The sequence below is a fragment of the Anguilla anguilla genome, chromosome 13 (assembly GCF_013347855.1).
Source record: "Anguilla anguilla isolate fAngAng1 chromosome 13, fAngAng1.pri, whole genome shotgun sequence".
Taxonomy (NCBI): Eukaryota; Metazoa; Chordata; class Actinopteri; order Anguilliformes; family Anguillidae; genus Anguilla; species Anguilla anguilla.
The window spans coordinates 17,468,692-17,486,505 of NC_049213.1; the positions used below are offsets into that span (position 1 = coordinate 17,468,692).

The 17,814-nt window shown below is 38.1% G+C and overlaps 1 protein-coding gene across 1 annotated transcript; it reads right to left on the bottom strand.

The window, feature by feature from the left end:
* Window positions 1-422: 422 nt before the first annotated feature.
* mrps16 (mitochondrial ribosomal protein S16) lies at window positions 423-5,992 on the bottom strand. Its single transcript, XM_035389289.1, has 4 exons — window positions 5,830-5,992; window positions 5,655-5,689; window positions 5,205-5,465; window positions 423-3,909 (listed from the first exon to the last, which is right to left on the bottom strand). Exons 2-4 carry the CDS (start codon window positions 5,665-5,667, stop codon window positions 3,776-3,778), a joined length of 408 nt encoding a protein of 135 aa, XP_035245180.1. The 5' UTR covers window positions 5,668-5,689; window positions 5,830-5,992; the 3' UTR covers window positions 423-3,775.
* Window positions 5,993-17,814: the final 11,822 nt, after the last annotated feature.

Sequence of the window (17,814 nt, forward strand, 5' to 3'; positions counted from 1 at the left end):
AGTCTTGTGCTGGATACACATTGACCAGTTCTCTTGTTTTATTTTTGTTTTCAGAGCTTGTGGTTCTGTGCTGCTGTTCTTTTAATGTAGTTTAATGGGGTAGTTTTCTTGTTTAATTTAGTTTCATGCAGTAGGATAGGTGACAAGTTGTAAACTGAATCTGCATTTTTTGCACTTGCTGTCTCTCATGGGTCTGTACTTTCATACTTCCCCCCTCTACTCCAAACTACTCCATTTTAATCCATGATCTTTGCAAAAGAGCATCAGCTACATGTACGTAAGTTTATTAATACTTAGTTTACCTGAATATAATTGTCAATTGTATTCAGACATACTACTTCCATAACAGACACATATTACTCAATAACACATACACACACATGCACACACACAGCACATATAAAATTAGAACTTAAAATATATCTGGATAACTTTTTATACAATAACATCAGGGAAGGATTGCAAACAGGGAAGCAGGAACTCATTTAATATAACATATGGGCACACACATGCAGTATGTGGTTAATTTTATTCACCACTCCCACGTAGTCACTGCATCGTGTATGAACACTTGGTTGATCATTTAGCCTAATATTTACCGAGCAAAACTAGGCAGCGTGATAGCCAATGCATGAGTCAGATCAGTCAGATAAACCAAAGATATTTCAAAGGCTATAAATACAAAGGATTTGTCATGGACATTAAGTGATCAATATCAAGGTTTGTGTTTAAACATTAAATTTCAATAGCTTTTATGTGATGTTGGGCTGTGCTATCTGGTCCACCCCTTTATTCCTAAATATAAAATAAACTTATTAATAGCTTCTTACATACAGAAATATATTGTTTCTGACAGGTATATTCACAGCTGGAATATTGCTTATGGTAGACATGTATTTTACATAGCTTAAAAAGGCCAAAATATAACAAACAGTTCTGAAGCTCTTAAGGTAATTCAAGGGTATTTAAGGTTTTAAGTAATTGGGCAGACAGCAAGCAAATTCAATTTGACAAAAAGTTTCCTTGAGCCCTACAGTAATTTAAGACAGGATTATGTTATGACAGGAACACAATTAGAAAAGGACTTGGGTGCAATAGTTGACCCAAGTCCATATGCATCTGAATATTTCATAAAAGAAAAAGACAGAGATATTACAATAATATAAAACCTTCATCACACCACATTTAAGGTACTGTGTTTTTGTATTTGTGCACCATAATGTACAGACATATAAGCTCACAAAAACGAACACAGAAAGGCTACTAGACCGGCTCCAGGTGTCAAATTTACAGGTTAGAATTTTAAATACACTTGGATATCTTTAGGCTCAGGATATTGGATAGAGGATCTCTCATTTCAAGAAAGGTAAATAAAGTTGATTTAAGAACCTGGAGCAGATTATTTCATATAATAAATTATTGGGGGCATAGATGTTCATAAAAACTTGGAAAGGTAAATATTTCTTCTAACACTTATTAATGCTTGCCCTTTATGACTCATCATAAACAGCAGTGACGTAGCGGGGGGGGGGGGGGGGGGGGGGGGGGCGGGGGGCTTGGGTCTTTGAATGACATTTGATTGATTGAACCTTGTGAGCTTTCTGCTGTCTGCTTGGTTTGAGAAGGGCTGGAGTATTGTGTTTTTAGGTGTGTGTTCCGTTGACATAGGGAGACGCAGCGCTGCTGTGAAAAGCACAAGTATTCAAAAGTGTAGCGTAAACTGTGTAACTATCGCTCTTTCAGAAACCAAAATGTCACGCTGAGTGTGATACAGTGTCTCTAGTCCTGCTTTTGCAAAGCATTGCCAGGACTTGAAAACAAAGCATCAACCCAGCCCAGGTCAGGTCAATGGGAACAATGGGAAAGTCAGTTAACATTCTATTTTTACATTCGGGGTTTCCTGTACAATGGCACTGTAATTTGATTGCACAATGTACCCAGCTCTTTGAATGCATTTTTCGTGAAACCATTCATAAGTAAACCTATCTCTTATTAACCCAAGAGCTAGAATAAATTATGCTTACCCCCGTCGTTGAAAAAACATGAATTCAGATTCCAACAATTTCTTAAAAATTGACCAGGAAACAAAGCTTTCACAAAATGGAGACTGTTAGTCTCTTTCCAATTCAGGCTTTGACGATATTTAATATTCTGGTTAATGCTTGATTGCTTTGGTTAATCTCAAGTACTATGCACTCATATGTTCAGAATACATGGTAATTTTTTTTTTAAGGTATGTGAGATACTTCAATAAAAATACAATTTGTTCAGCTGTCAAAAGTAATTCGTGTTTCTCTGAAAAAACGGATTAATTTCCATCCATTAATTTAAGGTTATACAGCAGAACTCCTAACATGGCTTCTAATGTTTATTACAGGTAAAAAAAATGATGAAACAAGATTTACCTAGCTCATTTACTCATAATGCTTATTTTTATGATGCTACTTCTGAATATAAAGTCAATTACCCATTACCTTACTTAATAACCAGCTAGCCATGTAGGCCAGCTCCTTCCCCAGGTGTGTGGCTGGTGATGCTATAATCTCACTGTCCACTTGTGCTTTGTGCTGACTCAGTTAAGTGCATAACGGCACTGCTGTCGTAAACACATATAATAAAAAGGGACCAGCTGGAATTGCTGCTTATGATTTGATTCTTTTTAGGGCGATGGCTAAGTATTCCAGCGAAGTGCATTGGGTCACACCAACAGTGACATTTACACAGAAAAAATTATTTTTCCATTACACAATCTCACAGAACTGGCGAGGTCCCTATCAGGGGAGTGTCAAGAAAAGGTGGAGCACTATTAAGATAAACCTTGTTTACTGTTCAATGAATTACACTATTGTGGCAACAGTTATTGTACACTGCCAACAACCTAGATTCTATGGGAAAGTGTCAATGCATCCTCTTAAGAACAATTAATTTGCCCTCTCTTTATCTAAAAAGGCAACACTGCATCTAAACTCCACCACTAGTGGCATAAGCTGTAATATACTGAAAATTTGTTTGAGCCGTATGTTCTACACAACTAGTGCTAAAAAACAAATCAAGATCTGATGAAGGAAAAAGCAAACGGTCTATGATATCCGGAAGAATTAATTTTAAAATTCAAGAACTAAACTCAGAAGGTATAAGTTTGCAGATAAAATGAACTAATAGGCACCCACAAACATTTCTCTAAACCACTGCAACAGTCCACACAGTACAGGGCCTAAAGAACTTTAAATATTTACAGCACTACCAGGCATATTGTTTTTCTGTGGTCATGGTTAAAGTCAAGGTCTATATATGAAGACTTTAATTGAATTGCCTGCCACTGAAATTGTTTTAGTTGCTTCCACTGAGTAATTAAGTTTTGTCATAGGGGTCTCTGGCTGCATATCTTGGTGCTGTACACAGGGATTACCCCTTTAAAAAAGTAATATAATTTCAGTCCAAACTGCAGACCCGATTCCTAGACTACACTGAAATTTCAATAAGATTTTTCCTCAAGCACAATACTTTATTCAACCCCAAGAACAATATCTCTAAATACAATAAAACATTAACAGATCAAATGAAGTATGTGGTATTGGAGCAAAAAACAAAAATCGAACCAAGCCAGGTTATCATATGAAATACATGACGTATCAAAGAGTCTCGGGACCACGCGATACATCAGCACGTAGCTGCTCAGCACAGGAGCCAAAGTGCGAGAAGTCCTGGAACAGACGGCCCGCTCCTTCGGCGGGCTCAGTCTGGGCTGCGGGTTTGTGGGTCCTGTGGCACAGCGCTACGCCTCCTCCTCCTCCCTGGTCTCCTGAGCCTGCTCCTCATCGCCTCCTCCCTCGGTCAGAACAGCCGCGTTCTTCCGCCGCTCTGCCACCGTTATCGTCATTGGGTGCAGAGGGAAGAATCCCGCCAGCCCTGAGCGACAGACATGGGAGACAGACACTTAAAACACGCCATGAACTAAAGAGCGTCTGCCACTCTCCTTTTAAGGACTGCCCTGCAACCATGGAAACTGCTCAAGAAGGCAAAGCCAAAAAATGGCTCTTTCTTTGTTCAGTCTTCCCTGTTTGAAAAACTGAGTCATAAATAAAGAGATTAATGTCGTGTAGCTTTGTTTGCAGTGTGGGCAATGCCGGGGCACACTCCTTAGCTCATTTTTGCATTGGTTTGTACACATCATAAAAATGTATTTCAAGAGCATGGTGGCTCTCGTCTGCTACCTTCCTAAGTCAAACCAGCCGGGCTCCGACAAAAGCTTTAGCGTGTTTGCGGCCAAAGACGCAGACTGCTGGCTGTTTGCTCGTCCTGTTAGGCCTCTGAGGTGCCAATGCTGGTCAGAATTCCACCCATACAGCCCCTCCTTGGTGTTACCATCATATTCCAATTAAAAGATGGCCTTTTCAATATACAACTTTGAAAACAGGTTACCTGTGACAACCCTGCCCTTGACCAAGACCCCACGTCTTTACCCCAACTTGACTGAGGAGATTAGGTGGACCAAAATCAAGGACTGGGGGCATGAAGAGCGTGACTAAAGCCCGGAAGGGACTGAGGAAAAGCAACAAGGACTGGCACACACTAACTCACCCTGCATTACTCCCGCTCTGGGCCTGGCTTCATACACAGAAATTAGGAGAGACACCAACAGTTTGGGAGTAGCTAAAGAACACTTAAGCTTGGTAGACATCTTAAAAATTATACACAAGCAAAGTCCTGTAGGCGAGCAATAACAGCTTGAGCCAGGATATTTTTCCACAGTACTCTTAATCATTTATTGTTTCTGAAAACAGATATTTTACCTTTAAACTTAATTTTACACAAGTGGCCAGATGTACACCTATTGGTCTATACCAGGGGTCGGCAACCCTGATGATTCTCAAGATTGCAGGGTTAACTGGTTTTCATTGCTGAGTGTGTTATTTATCAATCAGTACAGTCCATCAGACCAACTCATCTCACCAGATTTCTTGGTTATTGATTTTAGAGCCTGCTCAACCAAACAGTATGAATTAATTTTTGAATTTTTTATTGGGGTGCCAGTTAAAATGTTATGGCATAACATAAATAAACAAATAAAAAAAACGTAGGGTAGGCCTGGGTCAATTCAACACACTTTTGAACTACATAAGAGATTTTAATGAGATATAGAATGCTTATTTGGTCTTACAAAAAAAACCCTGGAACCTGAATTACACTCATCTCAGACTCACCTAGTAGTTTGGCCACGGGTTTAGTGGGGTGAGCACCACAACCGATCCAGTACTTGATTCTCTCGTAATTGCAGCTGACGAGTTTTTCGTTGTGGATGTTTGGGAGGGGGTCAAAGGAGCCCAGTTGCTCGATGTACTTGCTGTCGCGGGCGCGTTTATTGTATGCTGCCACAATTCGGTAGAACGGCCTGTTTGTGCAGCCGCCCAGTGCCAGTCTAATGACGACATATCCTCCATGATACTGCTTCAGAAGCAAATGCGCTAGGAAAAAACACAATCGGCAGGACCAATTAAATTAAATGGTTTCCTACTGAACATCGCGGACTAACTACACGACCGGTGTGTCGATACACAGGGCAATGTCAGCCAGAAATATTTAACTGTTAGCTAAGGTTAATTCGTCTAATCGTTTCAAATACGCACGATATTTAACTGGGGGTTTAAACTTACAGAGATGAACCATGTCGTATGACTGCCTTTCCGACCTGAAAAATAAGTTAATTTATGTTAGAAAAGTAATGCCTGGGCTAACCAATATCAGCTAATGTAGCTAGCTAATAGTCCAGCTACTTAGCCATGCCACATCAAGACGTAACTCATTCTAAGTATATGAGACTAAACGTACCTCAGGAGGATACAAGGACAACACAGACACAACAATCCAAAATCTCATTCCTTTTAAGAACTTATGTTTAACATTATACAAATCACAACAGTCTGCATGTCACATTGACAACTACACCGCAGCCATGTTCGACGCCGACAACTACCCGGAAGTAGTTTGTCATAAGGTCACTTAATCAAACAGAAAGCTCGAACATACTGAAAAGCCAAAGCCCCAGTGCAGTGTGCACATCTATTCGAGGAGAGCAGGTTTGTATCGATTATCGAGTATTTTCCCTAGCGACGGAAAGCATGAATGTCCAATTTCATGTTACTCCAAATGTTGCACCACATGATTATGATAATTATTATTTCTCTCATTTTTAAAAATATGTCGTCAGTCGTCGTCAACACTTCTGAAACATGGCAAAAATATTTTTATTTCTTGGAAGGATTTGTTACGGGTTTGGAGCCGAGTTGGTGTATGCTTAAGTAAGTGAAAAGTCTGTGATTTCAGTGTAGAAGAAATGAAAACACGTAAATCTACAGGAAAAAAGAGAAAAAGAATGAAAACAATCCTGCTCATTTAAATGGCCCTACGTAGCTGGTTTTCCACACACCAACCAATCATTTGCAATTACAGATACAGTACCAAATATTGTGTAGAGGCCCAGCATTCACGTGCACTTTTATTACTCATTTTATATCTAAGCTGATTGTCCTTCCTGTGATTTCCTGTAATTGGCTATATGCCTCATTTTGGCCTGACTATTTTTGTCTTAAAGGTCTTAATCCGGGAGGTTTTCAAACTCGGTTCTGGGGGACCCTTAAGCTTGTTTTCATTCAAATTAACTGCTGCACCAAACAAATAGTGACAAACTCTTAACTGTTCTTAATTCAGCAATTTTAATAGCTGCCGAAGAATGGTTTGTCCACTTAATCCACATTAGGTTATGCCAGAACTGGCTATGAATGACACAAAGAATGAATATCCCATATTCACATCCCAGGACTTTTAATTGTTCCTATCAACTAATGCTTTCATTTCTGTAGTGTACTCTGTGGCAAATTAAACAGTTAAACGAGTATGATCCTCCTGGTTGTTGAAACTGGACACCTGGTCACTGAAATTAAATGCACATTTCAAACTTACGTTAAGATAAACCTACGGAAAAATGTTGAAAAGAACCTAAACACCTATTTTCACCATTTTCTATTCATCAAGAGATCGATTTGTTACAAAGATCAGCATACACATTCTGGGTTCCCCCAGACTCAAGTTTGAAAACCGCTGGTCTAATCCATTCAATGAATAATATAATTTGTTTGCACAACACTCATTATGAATTGCCTCTTTGTGGTTATGTTTTTGTATAATTGTAGTTATGTCAACTATATTCCGTAGAGGTCAGATTCTAGTTGTCCAAAACGTGTATCCATTGTAAGGTTTACTTTTGTCCACCAGATGGCAATGTCGCATTTTCAGTCTTATTTACCACCTATAATTGTTTTATTTGCCATGTGGGAAAATTACTTTTGTGCTTCACAAATGAACAGGCAGATAAATAATATCATATATGAATTCATTTACCTTTTTCGCATGTAAAGATCTGAAATGATCTGTTTCCTTTCAATGTGTTTATATTTTAAATTGTAGAAAACCATCAATGTTTTTTCATCTTTTTCACATTACGTGAAAGTATCCAAACTAAAATGTGTTTTCCTCTCTGGTATTTGGATTATGTAAACATTTTTCATGCATTAAATTAGCTAGTATAAATGTACTCCAGTTCATATCTGTTGTATTCATGAATTTTTCTCTCTTTTTCATAAATTAGAAGAAACTTTCTTTCCTGTTTGTAAAAACTGTGCTCCGTGTCTGGCCCCTGACCTCCTGAACTGTCCTGAGGCAGTGACGCCCTTTGATTCTCAACACTCAGCCATCACATACAGCCATGAAATGGGTGCATCCCCTTTTAATAAATATCAAATACATGTTGAGATAATAGACCGAATGGCAACTCAATTACCCAAGGGTCTGTTTTTTTATGGCAATATGCAGAAGCTTGAAGGAAGTTTAACAGTCACACACATCCTCTGTATTCATTATACATATTTCTCCAGTGAGATCTCATTTATATTATCATATTGTACTCAACTAGATTAGATCAGGAGTTTGTAAACTCAGTTCTGGGGACACACATTGTATCCTGATTTTAGGTCAACCATAATTGTGGCCTGAATTGAATCTGAATTGTAGGGATTTGTTAATTGTTCTTAATTAGACCCCTAATGTCTATTCACAGACTTACCATAATAAGGCCATACAATGTCAGAAATGGTTGTGCATGCCATGGGGAATACATCTATAAATCTATAGTCATATTGGTGCAGTTATATAATCTATCTATCTATCTATCTGTGAATTTATGAGTATTTATTGAATAACAAACAAAAGTGCAAACATTTTCCATTTCTACCTACACTAACACAAAACTGTTTAGAACATTTCAGAAATTTCAGACTAAGTTAGGTAAATGGTAGCAAGCCAAACCTGTATTGTATTAAAACATGTAAAAATTGAAAAAAAGAACTTAAATGCATGTGTTCATTAAACATTAGAAACATTTTCAAGGTATGAAGCGCCTGTCCTTTTTAAGAAATGGTAATATATAATATTATCTATATATTTTATAATGAATGTTTTTAAATAGAAACACTTCATCAGAGTTAGATCCTCTAGGAGGGCCATGGCCAAGGTTTGAGCTTCCTAGGCCAAATGAGACTCAATAATAACCTGTGGGTCAAAATATAAAAATTCCAAGATGTAAAGATGAAGCAAGTAATCTCTCAACATTATGCTTCAGTGCTTATATAATAAATACCATTAGAGCATGGCCTTACACTGCCAACAGCTGCAGAAAACACTGTACACACAATTGTATGAAATTGAAGTTGAGTACATATGTGCTGATATTTTTAAAGATATGCATTGAATCAGCCTAACAGGACATATACTTGCCATTTGAATGATCATTTCCCCCATTCACCTAACTATAGGAAGAGTTCTTTTTTAATAACCCCCCTTTTTTCAAGCCAAATTAAAGGCCTTGTCAGGCCAAGTTTGGCCTTTGGGCCACAGCTTGGGTACCCCCTTTATCCAAACACTAAGAGAAGCACAAGTGGTTCAAGTTATTTGTTTATTTGACAAGCACTCATACACAGAAAAATATATTAGGCCACCTTGGGATAATGCATAATGTCCATGTCAGCGAACATGCCAGTGATGAAGTCACATACAGGATAAACGGCATAAGGTATATGGATAGTATATATACAAGATATAGCCCACTGTTTTTTAAAATTACATATCACATGAGGAATACTGCTGTATGTTATGGAATATATATTATAACATTATATGATACAAATGTGTTCTATCCGGCCTGTGCAACTAATTGGAGAAACATACATTTTCATGAATTTGAAACAGTTTGTAGAGTCACTGAATCTTCACATCTTCTGTGGTATTCCTTCCTGATTTCCTCTGTTATTGCATATTTGTCACACTGAATGGTTTCAGATCTTTGGACAGAATGTAATATTAGAAAAAGGGAAACTGGTGAAACATAAAACATGTTTTTTATTTCTATTTAATTCATTTAATGAAAAGAGTTATCAAACACCCATATCACCCATGTGAGAAAGTAATTGCCCCATTAGTTACTCAATCAACCAATTAACCAAATTTAATTGATAGTTAGATTCAGCTGATTGAACACAATCAGACTTGATTGCAGTCTGCTTTGTTGAATCTAAACCTCACTCATATTGAACCTCACCATCAGAGTGAAGTAGTCATCACAAAGTATATACAAGTACACTATGCCACAATCAAAGGAAATTCCAGAATTTGGGACTTCACTGAACTACTTGAACAATTGGAACAGTCGTGAATCTTCCCAGGAGTGGGAAGTTTGTTTTTGGTGAAAAAACATGGTGCTTGAGCACATGAGTGAGACTTCGTAAAGATAGAACAAGAGCGCAAACACCCATTTATTACTCCACAATATAAATGCTGTACCCACAAAAGACTGGAGATGAGATGGCATTCAGTGGAAAAATGACCATTATCATGCTGATGGCTTGTTCTTGGGAAAAAAAGTCAAACGAATGAAGATGTTGAAAGGACTATTTGGCAGAGAGAATGCATCTTGCATGGTGAATCTGTGTGGCATCGCCTACATAAGGAGGACATTGATACATGCAGGTTGCTCATGTTCTCGTGAGGACCTCATGCTCTCTTTGTCAAGCTGTTTTAACAGTAACCTTCTGTGATTGCCAAGGATAGCACAGTTCAGATCACCTGATAGAGTACCGGGAACTAGCAGCATAGCACACAGCCTTGCATAGAAGGCTTGTCTGTCATATGGTATGAACATAACGGAAATGCTTGTTGCTTTTCTCATATGCTTTTTAGTGATTCAGATCATATAGTGATAATGAATGTAATAATCTTGCCAGCACACTTTCATGCACACACACACACGCACACACACACACATTTACATATCTATATGTACATGTACCGTGGCTTTTATTAATACTAGATTCTGACTGAGAGCCATGTGTTTTTCATCATGTATGCCAGAATGCCTAATCTTGATGCAAACAAAATGGATGGGCCCAAAATGCAGAATGGAACATGCCTAGTTTGGAGTTGTTAATGGAGCACATTTATTATCTGACATTCTTTCATTCATAAGCCTCATCAATACGATCTGTTGTGGAACGTGATAAAAATCTGCCAGCATTAATCTCAACGTTATACTGCATCAAATGTTTACTTTTAAGAGGGAAATACTTATGTAGACGCTTGGTAGGATATCCGGTTTCTTTCCTGGCTGTGTCATTACCCGACCATGACTGGGAAAGCAGTTGTAGGACACAGCTGGCTTTACCCCACTGAGATGGGGTGGGCTGAAGCTGGCCAGGGTTCCTCAGGTTGCTTCTGCATACGTGCCCCCAAGCTCTAAATAACACAACTGTAATAATGTTTGAAATTAATAACATATTTTGTGACATGGAAATTCTTGTCTAAAAATGCTTTTCATGCTGTGCAGGAAAGGAAATGACCGCTGCATGCCTTTCCTGTGCCTCTGTGTTACGAGTGCTGCTGCCAGCCTGTCAGGGCCCAGGGCAGTGTGGGTGTCGCATGCCTTGGTGTGACCACAGAGTAATGCTGCTAATGGCAGCTTTGGAGGAAAGGAAAAGTGTAAAATCCCCATAAACTCTGAGTGAACGGTCTGCATGCTACATTGTACTACAGGAGAGCTTTCAGTCATGTCCCTCAATGATAACAACAGGTAGCCTGTGGAAGCCTGATATGTTATTGGGAAGCAATAATGTTACAGTAACCCACTGAACCTTGGTCAAATGAAACCTCCACCCTTCTGCTCTTTGGATTTAACATGTGCTGCGTGGAGATAACAAACTAAGATATACACACATGATTAAAGTGCACATTCTCAGCTTTTATCTAAGGGTCTTTGGATATACTTTGGTTTCACCATGTAGATATTACAGTACTTTTTATACCTGAACCATAGTCTCATCTGCCCACAAGATCTTTTTCTAGAACTCTGCAGAACTAGGCACTTCTTAGCAAACTGTAACCTGCTCATCTTATTTTTCTTGGCTAACTAATGGTTTGCATCTTATTTCTCAGCCTGAAAATGGCTTCCTTGACTTTCATTAGCACAACTATGGTCCTCATGTTCACAAAGGTCAATAAGAGACTCTAAAGGCAATCAAAAGCCTAGAATCGACACTAGCTAAAGGTTCTCTTATACAGTACTTGCACGAAGGAAGCAATTGAACACCCCTGATTAATCAGAAACATGTGATGCCATTTGTCCATTTGATACCCTGAAATGAGGGGACTATTTATTTAAAAAATGCTGTAATTTCTACATGGTGAAACCAAAATTAGAAGACTGCCCTTAAATAAATGCCGAGAATGTCACATTTGAGTAGTTGGCTTACAAATCTAAAACTGTTGAGTACAGAGCCAAATCAAAAAAAATGTCTCTGTCCAAAATATTACGTCAAGCCACACACAAGCTCAAACACCAAGTTAAACACAAACTTGTGATGACACAGACGCACTCACAGGAATGACACACACACACACACAAGGAACACAAGCTCAGGAAGCATAGGGCCAACATTAGTTAGGGAAAATTCACAGGGAGCCATGAAAGGACAAACTGTCCACTTGTATACTGAACTCACTGATCAATTTTGTGAAACAAATTAGGAGGGCATGTAAAATGGACACATCACTTTCATCCTGATTAAATAGAGTTCTTTGTTTCTCTTGATTCATTTCAACTGATAAGCTGCTAAAACTTTTTTCCACAAAAGAATAAGGAAACACCGACCACTTTGTCACATGCTGTCAGGAACTGTCAAGACTCTTGAGGGAGCCTGGGTCTGAGTGGTAGACAGGCTGAAGATGCATTACTCCAATGTGACAAGAAAACCATCCTCACAAGCCTCTCATGTGCACAAACATGGCAGACTGCGAAGAATCGCTTGTTAACTACAAACAAATAATTTAGCATTTTCTTTTTAGTAAGGACATATTTGCTGTTTTTACCACTGAAGATTAGTGGCTCTTTTCATCATAATCACATTCATGCCATTCAGAATAATACAGGACAGTTTATTATCTGAACATGATGTTTGAGACTTTTTAAGTTCTCTGTGACTGGCTCTGAGAGTGTCTCCTGTACCTCTCTATTGCTCTTATAAACGCATGAGGTGCACTAATGTATTTCACCTTGTGTGTTACCCTGGACATGAGCATGTGCTAAATAGATGTTGGGTACTGTAAATGCTGCCTGTTTTATTTTCTTGATTTCATTAATATGATACAAAAATACCAAATTATTCATGACTTTCTGCAAATGTTGGTTGTGGTTCAGTGCTATGGAAGCCTCCTCAGAAGGACCTTTCCACATAATGTGGCCAATTTTTCTCACATTCCAGCATTTTCCTGCATTTTTGCATTGGTGTCACCCGGACCATTTTCCGCTGAGCTTAAGCTTAAGTCTCAATCAAAGTGCAAGGGCAAATGAACACAGAATTATGATAAAATTGCTTTTGTAGTTTTACGAGGCCACAGTAGCCATAAATAATGGATTGCCTGGGGATTTTATGCACTTCAGATAATAACTTAATTCATTGCAACAAATGTTAGCAAACATGTAGTTAGTTCAAACACGTCTTTCTGATTTGGCAGATCTTAATTTCTCCTTTGGCCCTTGTAATCTAGTTTCTAGTATACTGGTATACAACCACCTTCTAGTTTATTGAAGGTGGTTGTATACAACCAATCACTTTATGTAATTTTGTATTTTTATTATCACAGAGCCACCCCACGTTACTTTTAAACATTCTACTGCCCCTTAGTGAGCCCTTGTGTCCAGTCAAGGCCAGGACGTTTAAACACGAGAATCCTTTCTCTGTGCACAGGGATCAGGGACTGCCCCACCTGACCTCTGACCCCAGGTCACGACACCCTCATGCTCACACCATGCACTTTCAGCTCTTTTGGAGAGAGCAGAATGAGATGAAAGGGGGGCTTGGACTCAGGATTGGATGTTTTCTTCCCGACACGTGTTTCCAGCTTTTCCCTTGTAACGCATTCACTTACTGTGAACTCACACGAGGCAGATTTTTCTGGAACATTGCTGTAGCCATTGCTGCAACACACTTGCTAAGGATCAAATTAAAGATTTATTTAATGCTGCAGCATATGTTGTCTGTTTGATATGATATAACAGCAATATGTACAGTAGGCAAGAATGAAGTAGAAATCAGTTTTGGGTACAGACTGATGACCACAGGGAACACTGCTGAAAAATAATCTTAATAGAGATCTACACTGTTCATCCATACTGAAAATAATTTTCAGCAGTGTTTATTGTGGTCTTTACAATACGTGTAAACTCATCCATGTCTCTGTTTCTTCCATTGGAGATAAACGGTGAAGTATAAGCTGAATAGGTTTCCTTCTCTGTTTATCCACATTCTGTCCATGCGATTAATTAGAATATTAAGGAAAATCTTGGGACAACTCTTATTTAGTAAATGCTCTCCCACAGCTGAGAAGCTTTAGAACAACGCCTCTCAGATCAAGATAAGATTGGAAATTTGTAACACTGGCATATTATGCTTCTGCCAAAGTCTTCATGGCTAGAAAAAACCCTAAGCGGAAAAATCACTCTTGGATGTCGCATAGGTAAATACATATCAGAAGTGTATGTCTCTCTTAATGGCACCAGTACTTCCTCAGAGGCAAGGATATTTCAGTCAGTTGTTGGATTGACAGTTTCTTTCCCCCACAGATGGAGGGTGTGGCACTTACAGTTCTATACTGCATCCCACCGCCCAGAGGTTTAGGTCGGAGGACCTGTGTTGGGAACATGGAGCTACATGGAACAAGCCGGTGTGGGGATATTTTCTTTTTCTATCAGACTGTCTTTGGTCATTCATATTATATTATTATATTATATTATATTATATTATATTATATTATATTATGCATATAGTCTAGTCTTGTATATGTATAAACGTGTGTATATAGTCCAGGGTGTATTCCTGCCTATATATATGCAATGTTGAAATATATTTACATGTATGCCCTCATATCACATATGCGAATGTATGTACACAGATAGACACGAGATGTAGCTAGTATGTTTAACAGTCCGAAAAGATTACCTATAGAATACAGGAAAAGCAGCTTTACGTCTTGTCGATTGGCAATGCTTCATGTCTAAATTTAACTTGAAGTTACTGTTAAACTGAAATGACCGTAATGGAGCGGTTACCTAACCTTCAATATTATGTAATGAACTGCAAACTGCCAATATTAAATCAAACATAGGCTAATGTCCTTGACCATATTCTTATCCAACGCGTTGGACAAGAAGTGTTATCTCTTTTTGAAATAAAATACACATTACACACAGCATTACCTGAATATTCAAACGCAATAGAAATAGGAATGGAGATGAATGTAAGCATTGCTTGAGTGTTCGTCCATTTTAACTCTTACAATGTGTAGTTAACATTTTCACATAATCGTTTAGGAAGTGTGCAAAAGAACGAACAGTAGGCTATCAAACGATATCAAGTTTCCTAAACGTAGGCTACTTAAACTTTAATTTATACCACCTGGGAGGTTTGAAAATGTTAAAGCATTCAGCTTTATTTTCAATAGTCTACATCCTTTTATTATACATGGGGTCAATTCAATTTCAGTTCAGGAAATGAATCAGAATTACCTTCATTCTAAATTTCTTAAAGAACATCGTGGGTGTTTTCAATTCATTAATTGAATTTCTACAAATTGATGGCATTGCAATAGAATAGACCTTGAGCCTGATATCCCAAATCCGACCTTCAGTCGATATTTTGATATTGAATAGGACATTCGTATGCTTCATAACGCCGAAGTAATGATCCAGTAGCTGGACGAGGGAGTGGTGAAATGAAAGAAATGTACGATTTTTGACGAACGGAGCCACATCAGAAATAGGCCTAGAGCAAATAGCAGTTGTGAAAAAACCCGTAATAAAAAAAACTCTTTAGTGTGAAGAAAAACAACACAGAAGCTATTTTTTTAAAATATTTGAAACGAACAGGTACATATCTCAGATGAGGCTTAACAAATATTTCTCATCGAAAAATGCGCCTTCTTAAAAACCGAGCGCATAATTAACATTTGGCCTGACAAACAGTTGATAGAATAGAAATAAAATGCTATTAATTTCATTATCAGTCAATATTTGCGATAGGCTACTTTTAATTTTACCTTTGAATAGTTTTGTATAATCACAAGAATGAATAAATATCCTCAGAAATTTAATGATGAAATTAAATGTACAGTGTCTTTACATACAAGCACACCCACCTATCCCAGAGAGAGAGAGAGAGAGAGAGAGAGAGAGAGAGAGAGAGACGTATACAAAAAAAGTTCTTTTTCAAAGCTCCTTTCACTCTCTTTGACAGAACTCACAGGGTTGTTTTACACGATGGTAGGGTTCTGTGTTGAATTTGGCTTCTCAGAGTTTATACCCGACTTCATCCTTGGGGGCGAAGGGTCCTTTGTGGCTCTTGTACAGTGTTAAGCAAACCAAACCCGCAGAGTGGATTATAGCACCGCGGCTGGGTACCGGGTCTTCCTTACCCACACGCCTGCACGTGAAATTGCCATTTCACCCCTGCGCACTTTCTAATTGTTGAAAAAATTATTTGTGAAATTGCCCTCAACAAGGAATGTTATCCACGGCAGTTTTCACGCAACTTTAATTTACAAGATGTTCTCACGGAATGGACACGTACGCTTACCCTTGTCTCCATTTGCATTGCACGTATACGTGTAGGCTACATACATATCTATATGCGCGTGTGTGTGCGTGTAGTGAACTCTGAGATGACTGCAAGAAACCGCAGAATGAATGTACACTTTGATGCAAGTTGTCACCAGTTAGCCAACTCTTGTGTCAATCTCAATTTTAAATACTTAGCGCAGTTTGTACGATTGCCTTTGTGCTGTCTATTTCAGTATTGTGCAATACGGGCGTTTCAATTAAGAGGCTATGCAGTTAATTGTATTTCCAAAGCAACGTCCAATTTCGTGCTAGCAAATTAATAGGGACACTCAAGCAGTCACGGACGGCCATATGTTCTTGGCAAAAAGCAACTTCTAAATTGTGTCTTTATGCGTTTATTGGACTTTCAATAGGCTAATGTTGTGACCACGTGGATTTATATATTCAGTTGAATTGTAGATTTTGTGGCTATAATCATTTTATGAACATCTATAACTTTATGCCTCCTCGACCATACCTACTGTTTTAACTGGTAACATTTCTTGCTGATCTTCATTTATCTCGATACTTTTTCATAGCCTACTCCTGAAACCACAAGATACTTTACAGTTGTGATTTCGAGATTGCAGACAAATAAGTGGCGCTTTGACTTTTTCAAGTTGGACTCTAAAGCGAAATATAATGAAACGGAAATTGTTGTATAGGACAAGTGGGACTAAGGTGGAAAAACAAATAATTTCGCCTACACTTTATTGTACACTCGCTATTTGTTGAACTTATTTTTCACTGCCTTTAAAGTGAATGGGGAAGATTTGTGATGCCATAATATCACAAATCGACATAAGTGTGAAAATGTATCGAAAAAATAAAAACATTAACAAAAAACATAACATAAACAAAAATCGTGTTTAGTGTGGTTTCGTGTCGTAGTCCGCTGTGTTCTCAAAGCACTGTTCCTGAGATATTTTTCTCTTCGGACAGGCTAATTTAGAATTTGCATGGGTGCAATGAGTTGATCTGTGGAAGCCATTCAAGACCTCAGTTTTCAGTGACAAATTTAATTATAAAACAATGCATTTTCTTAACTTGTCATTTGATCGGTCTATTAAAAAACAGCTAAATTATTTTAATCATTTTAAGTTACAAATGAAACATTCGAAGCCCAATCGAATCTCCATCCTGTAAGCACTGGACGCCATTCGGATATCAGGTTTTACAGGTTGCCCTTTATAATTACACAGGTGTTACAGCTTGGCTACACATGATGTTTTTCATACTGTGAGAAGTACCAACTTAAAATGCAAGATTTTTTCGATGGACAGAGAAGCCAGAATATGTTCGTTATTTGTTTGGTTGTGTTTTAATTTAATATGCATATTGCCTTTGTGGTTTGCTTACACACTTTGAGTGGGATTGCAGATTAAATAAAATAAGTCGTATGCCTATACAGTTCACGAGAAAGCTTATCTTTAGATTGGTTAGTCTATGCTATCAAGACGCGCGTTTATATTACTAGATCATACGGAAAACCGAATAAAGTGTCCCAGCTGATAACTTATGCTGAAAAATTGGATGCATTGTTCTTGTCACATTCATTTCTC